At 40.6% G+C, this 10461-nt stretch overlaps 1 protein-coding gene across 1 annotated transcript; it reads left to right on the top strand.

Annotated features, from left to right (window-relative positions):
* Window positions 1-7292: 7292 nt before the first annotated feature.
* LOC147200510 (cysteine-rich protein 1) lies at window positions 7293-9954 on the top strand. The gene is made up of 4 exons (XM_086120163.1): window positions 7293-7437; window positions 8836-8930; window positions 9016-9070; window positions 9184-9954. The coding sequence occupies exons 1-4, from the start codon at window positions 7395-7397 to the stop codon at window positions 9192-9194; spliced, it is 204 nt and encodes a 67-aa protein (XP_085976289.1). The 5' UTR covers window positions 7293-7394; the 3' UTR covers window positions 9195-9954.
* Window positions 9955-10461: the final 507 nt, after the last annotated feature.

Here is a 10461-nt window from a genome sequence, read left to right as displayed (position 1 = left end):
TTGTTGCTGGATGATAACACGAAAATACTTCAAACGAAACACGTAAGAATAGATCACATGCGTAGTTTTTGCCACGTTTTACCTGTATACAATAGTTTGACATACATATGGAATCTGAGTGTAAGAAATATTTTTCCAATCAAAACATTTATGCCAAATGTCAACTATGTACTGTAGCTTGTAGTTTAGTAAATCGGCTATGTGCGCCTCCGTGTGTGTAATTTTGTGTACGTTCACTTCACCCCGAGCAGTCCATTTTAACTCTCAACATTATTCTCTTGGTTTAGCTCCCTAATTTCACACTCATCAGCGCCACTCCTAATACACACATCCAAAGACATTCTCTCCTCATTACGCTCCCTTTTCCGACTTTGATGATATGCAAATAACCCTCCACCCTGTCGCCTTCCTCCTCCTCCTGTTCCCTCCTCCCTCCTATTTCTCTGCCTCAAGCAATAACACACACATGCACACACTCACACATCACGCACAGGCTAATGCGCTGTGGCAGTGGCCACAGACAGGCGGGGAGGATCAATTTCTTACCCAGTGGGCTACCGATATTCACAAGATAAGGCCATGGAGAGGGAGGTGGAGGAAGGAGGGGGATGCTGCAGAGATGGGAGTAAGGAAAATGGCGAGTGGGTATAATAGAGGGGAGGGAGCTGGAAGAAAGTGTGTCCAGGAAAAAGGGATGAGTAGGAAGAAAAGGGAATTGTGAGTTTACACGGGTGAGAAAGTGGTGGATGTGGAGGAAATCTCGCGGGTGCGCGGATGTGTGGGTGCAGGATGAGTAAGTGGGTTAGGGTAGTCGGGAAGGGGGATGGGGTGTAGAGAGGACTCTGGGGGATGGGGTAGGGAATGGATGGGGTGGTAAGGGAAAACGAGAGATATGTGTGTGCGTATCATACGCCCCCCCCCCCCATACGCAGCGTATGGGGGGGGGGGGGACATTTTGCTGACGTACTTTCGTATTGGCTTGTTCAAAAGCTTGGGGAGGGGCAGCCACAAAGCATATTCTCCCCAGCTGTATAGGAAGTGCTAAGGAACAAAGAGTGTGTGTGTGTGTGTGGGGGGGGGGGGGGGTTAATGTTGATATTCTGGTCTAATTAAATTCCGGAATGAATTGTGCTTATCAGATACAAGTCGTGTAGAGACAAAGGCTCAGGCTTTTGTTTGAGTGTGAGAATTCTGCACACGCATGAGTTCTTGATTTATTTTTCAAATTTATTTGAGAAACAGAAAGGCACCAATTGCCAACACTGTTTCATAGTTTGTAATCTGCTGCAACATTAGGTGCACCTGGAAAATGTCATGAGCTTCAATACAAGATCCGTATACAAATCTGCCTTTATAAATAATAATAATAATAATAATAATAATAATAGATTTTATTTATAAGCGCCTTTCAAGACACCCAAGGACACTTTACAATAACAAAAAACACAAAAAAATAGAGGGCTTTATTCAGTGGTGCCAAATTTATAAGAGGGCCAATTTGCAGCTATGGTTTCCTTCGGAGGGCCGTTATGACTATTATCCCAAATAAATATCTGATCGCCTCATATTGCATCGACTGTAGACAACAAATTAATGAATACAGTAACTAGTTTTGATAGTGATAGTTTGTTCCAATATTTTTTAAAGCAGATTGGTGACAAAAAATCCTTGCAATATCTCAATGTTCATAGTTTTGTTATTTTAAAAAGAAATATGATGTCAGTGCGCTTATTTTGTTTCCGTGGGCCACATAAAAAGATGTGGCAGGCCTGATCTGGCCCCCGGGTTTTGAGTTTGATGCCTGTGTGTTAATTTTACAAAATATGTCAATTGTTATGGTTGTAGTGTGCAGTACTGCACTGCATCACTCTCACAAGTGACCCTCTAATGTACCTTGATAAGGTAACCAAAATCCTACATGTGATTCCAGTCTGTATTTGTGACCTACAACACCGCAAATAATAAACATGCTCTTAAATATAATCTTTTCATAGTGCATTTCATTTGATTGTGCAGGTGTACCACTCAAACCACTATTGCTGACCTGTACAGTAGTCAGGGAGCAGGAATCGATCCTATAGCAGCTGCCTGAAAGTCTGCTATATGCCCCACCACACTACCAGTGACCTTACGTATGTCTCTCAACATCCATCCATCCATCCATTTTCCGAACCGCTTGATCCTCACTAGGGTCGCGGGGGGTGCTGGAGCCTATCCCAGCCATCTCCGGGCAGTAGGCGGGGGACACCCTGAATCGGTTGCCAGCCAATCGCAGGGCACACAGAGACGAACGACCATCCACGCCCACACTCACACCTAGGGACAATTTAGAGCGACCAATCAGCCTGACATGCATGTTTTTTTTGGAATGTGGGAGGAAACCGGAGCACCCGGAGAAAACCCACGCAGGCCCGGGGAGAACATGCAAACTCCACACAGGGAGGCCGGAGCTGGAATCGAACCCGGTACCTCTGCACTGTGAAGCCGACGTGCTAACCACTGGACTACCGGGCCGCCATGTCTCTCAACATGTTGAATAAAATTATTTTTGTAATTTTGAAATGTAAAAATATTCAGTACAGTTTCTCAGATGTCTGCATCAACATACCACCTTATGACAAAATATTTAATCATATGAACATAATGTAATTAAATGTAAACACACTTCATGAAGTGTACTGAAAAGATAAATACCATTTCCACACACAGTAAAAGGCACATTTGAAGCTATGTGTTTGTGGAGGTCAGCTGAACTCTGCCTGCTAAACCACTCTGCTGACTCTGAATGAGTGACAGACATGGAACATAGACATGGTGTTGCATGTGTGTTCATTTCTGAAGAGAAAGACAGCAAATTGATTTAAAAAAATTAAGACAATGGAGTACATTGAGAAATGCATTAAAAAATATACTGATAGACATACATACAGACACAAGCAATAGAACAGATGCCATCATACAAGAGAAGAAGCCCGGCTCTCCGTGGCTTATCTAGAATAAAGTAGAGGGACCCTATTAAAGCAGGTGGACAAGGAAAAAAAAAAACCCGAAACAGATCACATATAAAAAAAGGAGAGGGTAGGGGGGCGGAATAGCTGCCAAGAATGCACAGGCATAAAGTAACATATTACTTACCTTCAGCCTCTGTTTGTTGGTTTGAGCAACTCTGCATACTGCATTGCAAATTCGATTTGGTGTAATCACACTCATTTAAATCATTATTCATTCATTTTAAGTATGATGAATAGTTGTGAAGCCTTGATTCAAACCCAAAACCTCTGCATTGTGAATAACAGTTTTAATGTTGAGCACTAACCCCATCCTTGTAGGCCAGGGGTGTCAAACTAATTCTTGTTGCGTAGCACATTGTAATTATGGTTTCCCTCAGAAGCCCATTAATGACATATAACTGAGCAAAAATATGAACTCACACCCCCATTTTTTGGGAGCAGGATTCAAAGAACAAAAACCTTTTCTACACACTCAAAAGGCCCAACAATTCAATAACTGTAATTTTTCAGAAAAAAAAACATTACTTGGATGAAACCTTTTTTCACCAATAGAATACAGTGTGTTGTCGTCATCGGTGTCAATTGCCTGATCAGGGGTGTACCATGGGTGTCCTGCAAGATTCCATTGCAGGACCAGCTCTTTTTTCTTTTAACATTAATGACTTTCCAAACGCATCTACATACAAATGTATGCAGACGATGCAGTAATATCCTTACAACCGAATTGGCCCAGGTTCAAGATTGGCTCACAAAATCATGTCTCCTTTTAAATTTTAAAATGACCGCCTGCATAATGTTTTACAATTAATCAACCCCCCCCCCCTCGCAAATTCCAAAGTATTTCCCGGAGGCAAGGAACTCAAACTGGCACAAAACTTCAAGTACCTTCGACTGTTCCTGGATTCCGCTCTCGCTTTCAAAAGTCCATCCATCCATCCATTACTGCATGCTGGAGCTTACCTCAACTGTCTTTGGGCAATAGGTGGAGTACACTCTGAACTGGTTGCCAGCCACCGTGTCATAAAAAAATTCTAAAACAATCAAATTCACCCTTCACAATTTCAAATATATTCAATCATCTTTGACACTAATGGCAGCGAGGAAGTTTTTGCATGCTATGGTGTTTTCATGTATTGAGTATTGTTTTACAAACTAGTCTCTCAAACATGAAACCACATTCAAACCAATACAATCATTATATAAAAGAGCAATAAAAATATTGGCCAGAAAAGTAATTTTGTACTGGGACTGTAATATTCTGCCGATGTACAATCTTCTGAGTTTTGATCATTTTAGATATTTTAAATTGGCTTGTAATATATATAAAATACACCGTTGACTGGCACCACAACTACTAAGGGAATTTGCAAAGCTGAAAACTACCATGGATGGAGCAATGGATTTTCACTTGATTAATAAATATAATTTGATTGTTTAAAATGAGTTCGTATTAGTTTTATGTAATCTGCATATTACAAACAATACTCAAACACATTTGCATTAGGTTTCTTATTCAAATTGGGGGAGATGTTGATTTACACTCATTTGCTGCATGTACAGTATTATGATGCCATTAATACATGTTTTTGTATTTAATGTAACTGATATAAGATAACCAACGCTTCATAAAACAATTCTGCACAAATGAAAGTCTCTTTCAGATTCAAAATTCCATACACACAGTTGTAGTACTGTATCGTGATTTGGCAAACAGATCCTGTAATACAATCAAATTGACCCAGCCACTCACATATACAGTACAATCAAGGTCTCATTTCCAAAATAACCATTCACTCTATAGAGGAAGCTAGGGATTTATAGGCGTTGCCAGATTAAAACAGAAAAACAAGGATTTATTTTCCCAACTTTTCCATCCACTGACAGCCACATTAGAGGATTATAGTCTTTTAGACTGTCACAGAGGGGGATATGGTGAAAAACACCCCATTTTGTTGTGGATGCTACTCGTATAATACAATGAACTAGTATGGTCGAGCATCAGTGTATTTGTAATAGTAAATACTCCGTTTTTCAAGATAGAAAGCCTTATTAAATCTTACAAATTGTTACATATTCATGAACAGAAAAAAATGTATTAAATTGATATGTAGCACTGTAAACGAAACAAAAGTGATTTACAGTGTAGTGTTTTATTGTTTTATTAGCTGATTATATTTTAAATGTGTTTTTAACTTGTTTTCTGTGTGTTTTCATACACATGCAAGAGAGGCAGAGCCATGCTGTATACTGAGATCAGAACAGTGACAAGGGTTCGAAAACGTAAAACCTGCTGATGAATGGGTGTGACCGGCTGAAAGAGGAGGCTTTCCAAGGTTTTAGTATGTGTGAATGCACTTCGATGGTGTACGCACATTAAAAGTGCATTTATGTGTGGGCAGGAGGAATTGCCCAACCCCCATTCTCAAAGCCAGCACTGGCGGGTTCGGCATTGGCAAGTTTCAAGTCAACAGAGGAGATGAACCGAAGCGCAATTTTCTCCCTTTTTCTACAAGGTCTTTCTAGTGGCTAACGGCATTCATTCAATGTTACGACAAATCCTGCTCACACACAGAATATTCCAACATCCCTCCATCCAGTGTGTTGGTGTACCTCATATGACTTGGCAGAAGTGAACCTCGCATTTGTGTGTGCCAGAGCAGGAATGTGTTTGTCAAGAGTTTTGGCAGTTTTTTCAAGGCAGCCTGACCAAAATATCCACTGGGAAATGTGGTTTTAACGCCTCCTCGCATACCTCCTCCTGTGTCCTTTCATTTGGTGCTTTCACAATTAGATTGCTTCCGTTTCTGTGTGCCATGCTATCTCTTTCTTTGTAAATTTTCAGCCAGGGGGAAATCCTCACTGATTTGTTCCTTTGGATCAAATAACACCAGTTCCCCGTTTTGTTTTTACTGCATATTCACTCTCTGTTTCCTGTATTGAAATCCTGATAATTCCATTTATATCAAAACACGTGGACGATGAGATATTGCCACACACACGAATGCTAATGGAGAAACATGATAGTGGGTATCTTGTGGGGTCAGATGAGATACAGAAGCCACTTGGTATTCCAACATCTCCAAATCATGACACATGGGAGAAGGCGCAGTATGCAAATGATGACATACCTCATATTTAATGATCTTCTGAAATTCATCAGCTGTTGAAATGATGAACAGACTGTGATGTGTCAGACAAAGGACAGCATATTGTAAATGGGCAGTCTGGTCCATGTAAATCAATATTTGGAATCTACATTTGTTGACCAAAAGCAAGAAATACAAAGGCCCTCCACAAAGTACTTTTCCCTCAATGAGGAATAGTCTACCTCAGTAAAGTTAGTTGGAGTCCATCCATTACTCACTCATCCCCCCTCACAAATGTCCTTCCTGAGGTCCACTTACAACAGCTATCTTGAGGAAATAACCACCTCCACACTAACTCAAGAGTCTGCTGCTCTCTGTGTGACTCTTTTTCGTTCTCCCAACTTGGTCTCACACTGCCTCTCCTCCTGCTTTTTGGCTGCGACCTCTTGTGATGTCACTGAAGGAAAATGGTCTGTGCATGAGTGTAGTTGTGAGTGCTCGCTTGATGCATGTGCATGAGTGTCGATTGAGTGAGAACAAGAGAAAAAGAAAGGCACAAGTATCTGGTTTCCCTTCTATATTCAGTGCCTTGCCTCCTTCTTTTTAGTCTGAAGAAAATGTGTGCAGGAGTAAAGAAAAGACTGCTGTGTTTAAGTTCCTGGGAGTCTTTTTTATCAAGATGTGAGTCAACTGTAGACTTTATGTTTCAATTTAAGGGGTTTTACAAAATAGGGCATGCTGTATAGCCTATACCACTGGACTAATAGCCATTTTGTACTGACCGAGCACCTTCATTTTTAGGGCCTCAAAAGTATGGACTTTTGATTTATCTCTCCATCCATCCATTTATCAGGTACAAGGTTGTTGATGTGCTTGAGCCGAAACCAGCTGACCTAGGGTGAGAGGTGGGGCACATTGGACTGGTCATCAGACAAACTACAGCCAAGGCGTATATGAGATTTTCACAATATCAAGACTGAAGGCAGGAACATGCACAAACAAGCAGCAACTAAAGGAGCCCCCCTGCCACCCCAAAAAATTACCCTTGTCCAAATGCTTCTGCTTTGGATATAAAATTTACCTTAATAATGTTGACTGCTTGCTCTTTGCTTTTCTTCATGAAACTCACAGTTCTCTTTTCCTGTGATGTTTCACAAACCACATCCTGGCTGTGGCTTCAAACGGTATACTGGCTAACGGTGTGAAAACACACACACACATCGCCCTTTGATAGAGCATATTCTTTCATTCTCATTACAACAGTCACATACGCTAGCCATTCAATAATTACACAGTCATGGTAAGTTACTGTCCAATCTGTGGGAAGCCTGTCTATTTTGGTGAGTATATGACCTCTTACCTTTCTATGCCAGATGAGTGTCTTTCTGACATTTTCTCTCTCACCAGCTCTTTTAGTTTTGTGGTTCAACAGAAGGAAAACATTTTGAAGAAGTCATACAGTGCTGTATAATTTTGATACTGTATATTTTAACATATCAGACAAGTATAAAAGTGTCATTCTTATAATGGATTTTTTTACAGGGAAAGGTTAAACTTCAAAGTACAGTAGGCCTATTATTACAAATGGGCTACATTCTATTCTGCTTGATTGATCTTGTCGGCTCAACCCATGAAGAACAATGCGTTTTGCTCTTTTCAAATAATAGCTTGAAGTACATGTCTTAAAAGATAGCTTAGGTGGACATTTTATATGTGCCGAAAAGGTTTGCAGAGACTAATTTGTGGCATTCACATCTCCCTGTTCTTTGCTCTCTTGAGATAGAAAAAATATATTTCATATTCTTCTCTTATAAGCAAGCACTCTCTCATTTCCATAATGACAACAGGATGTGGGTGTAGTCAAACAAGTTTACATAACAGTCAGTTTTCTTATTTCTCTGACTTCTCACGAGTAACTTACTTTTAACCAGTCAATTATACACTGAAGAAAACAGAACAATATTTGGTTGGGGGAAAAAACTAGTAGTAAGTAATTGGAGTGTCTTTTTGTAATAAAGAAATACTATGCAAAAACTTTCCTTGTAAAATATACTTTAAAAAACTTTACTGTAGGGATTTTAGAGTATATACTGTATAGATATATGTCACTCCAATTATGTCAGTGTGTTCAGTACGTTTGTCTCTCCTAAGCAAAAAGCAATTAAGTTAAAATTGTCTGACACAATCACCCTAGGGTGGCCCAGTGATCCAGTGGTTAGCGCGTCGACCTCACAGTGCAGAGGTCGTGGGTTCGATCCCGACTCCTGTGTGGAGTTTGCATGTTCTCCTGCGTGGGTTTTCTCCGGGTACTCCAGTTTCTTCCCACATTCCATAAACATGCATATCAGGCTGATTAAACACTCTAAAGTGTCCCTGGTGTGAGTGTGCGCGTGGTTGGTTGATCGTCTCTGTGTGCCCTGCAATTGTCTGGCAACCGGTTCAGGGTGTCCCCCGCCTACTGCCTGAAGACAGGTGGGATAGGCTACAGCATCCCCCGCGACCCTTGTGAGGATAAAGTTGGAAAATGGATGGATGAATGGACAATAACCCTACTTTCTGCCTTAGCAATCATCGAAGCAGAATCACAAATACAAATACAAATACAAGAAACATATTTTGAAAGAAACACCGCATTTTGACTGCATGAACTACACAGTATTATGTTCATTTACCATTCATTACAGTGGACGACACATCCTCCTCTTTCTCAGCAAAATCATTCCTCTGTGTTGGTTCAGGTGAGAAGAAGAGGTCTTTAGGAAGAGATTACCATCCACTGTGTCTGAAATGTCAAAGGTGTAAAAGACAGCTCACACCTGGACAACATGCTGAGGTAACTAAATTGGGAATTTGTAACACATAAAGCAAATAGGTGGACGATGAAGAAAAAAAACCCCCTCTTGTTTATTGTGTTTCAGTATGATGAGAAGCCATATTGTTCATACTGCTACATGAAGATGTTTGGTCCAAGAGGTAGTTTCTAACAACTCACATTCAAACTTAAACGCAAGGTTATATATCCAGTTGCTGGATTTAATCACCTCCTCCCCAACCCTCCACCCCACAATATCGCTTTCTCTCAACAGGTAACAGGTGAGGATCCACAGGCAGTCTCAAACCAACTGGGATGACTGCACTGATCTACCATCATTGACTGACAAGGAGAGGAGAGCACATAAGAATGATGGACTATATATTATCAGTGTACCTGTATTTGATTTAAGAAATGAAAGAACGTGTGTGACTTGGTCATTCAGACACTAATAATTAATGCATTTTAACATTTCCTAACACCAAAACAGATTTTAAGCTTTCATTAAAGACAAACCAGCTGGGGGTTAAGTTAATCTTATTTACAAAGCAACAGCTTACTCTAGAAATTAGTTGAACTGTGGATTAATGGGTACCCCATTAATCTTCAAAGGCAAGGATGGGCAAGATAACTACTGACAGATCTTGTACCGAAAGAGTCTGAAGTGCACCAAAATTAATGCATGGGGTGTGTCATCTGATGGTTATAGTTGACACATAAATAGAGTGATATGATGAGCTTCTCTGCAGTATCATGTGTTCCACAATTTAGACTTACCTGGTTTATACAAATACAAAATACAAAAGTCAACACATCTCAGCAAGTAAGGAGAAATCTAATGGACAAAGCAAAAGTGGAGTCAATTGAATGACGCTTTGTGTGTAGAATGCCTTTGAATGTGACTGTCTCCCTCTCATCCACCAAGATCCCTCATTCATCCTCCCTTTGCTCAACCCAAGCACTCCATCGCTGCTCTTTCCCTCCCCTACCCGTCTCCTTCACCCTCTAACCTCCTACCTTGATAAATCACATTACTGCTGTGAAACCAGCTGGTTGACTGCTCATTTGCATGTTCCAAATACAGCGCTTTATTAGAAAGAGAGGTGGTGGTGAAGGGACAGGGGCATATATGTGGAGAGGAGCCAGGGGTTAGCAAGAAGCTGTGGTGAGTGTAGGCTCATTATTGAAGCCTCAGGACAGGTGATTTCAAAGCCAGGAAGAGGCCCTCTGACATGGAATCAACAGGAGCACGGAGAAAGAAAAATACAACAATGGAAAATATGGTTGAATTTTGAGAGCTACTTGTATGCCTGATATATTCATGATTTCATATCCAAGGACAAAGTGAAGTGTGTGGAAACAAAAGCATTTGAACACGTTTCTAGTTTTGCCAAGACTCATCACTTGGCCTTGTCTTTTTGTGTGTAGCAGTATTGACATCTAGTGGTGACTTACGTTACAAAAATGGATTCGATGAATCCATTGCGACTAGAAAACCACAGCTGCGGCATAAGTCTCTGCATTTTATATACTATAGATAGTTTATCCATGT

Source organism: Hippocampus guttulatus, chromosome 9, assembly GCF_054856545.1.
Source record: "Hippocampus guttulatus isolate MCC_2025c chromosome 9, RoL_Hgut_1.0, whole genome shotgun sequence".
Classification (NCBI taxonomy): domain Eukaryota; kingdom Metazoa; phylum Chordata; class Actinopteri; order Syngnathiformes; family Syngnathidae; genus Hippocampus; species Hippocampus guttulatus.
The sequence above is the reverse complement of the archived record's forward strand: the minus strand, read 5'-3'. Positions and strand labels throughout refer to the sequence as shown.

Bases quoted from the DNA above. Each gene is read 5' to 3' on its own strand.
- LOC147200510 (XM_086120163.1), top strand. From the start codon at position 7,395: ATGGTAAGTTACTGTCCAATCTGTGGGAAGCCTGTCTATTTTG. The intron at 7,438-8,835 runs GTGAGTATATGA...GTGTTGGTTCAG, and splicing joins TGGGAAGCCTGTCTATTTTG to GTGAGAAGAAGAGGTCTTTA. The intron at 8,931-9,015 runs GTAACTAAATTG...ATTGTGTTTCAG, and splicing joins CACCTGGACAACATGCTGAG to TATGATGAGAAGCCATATTG.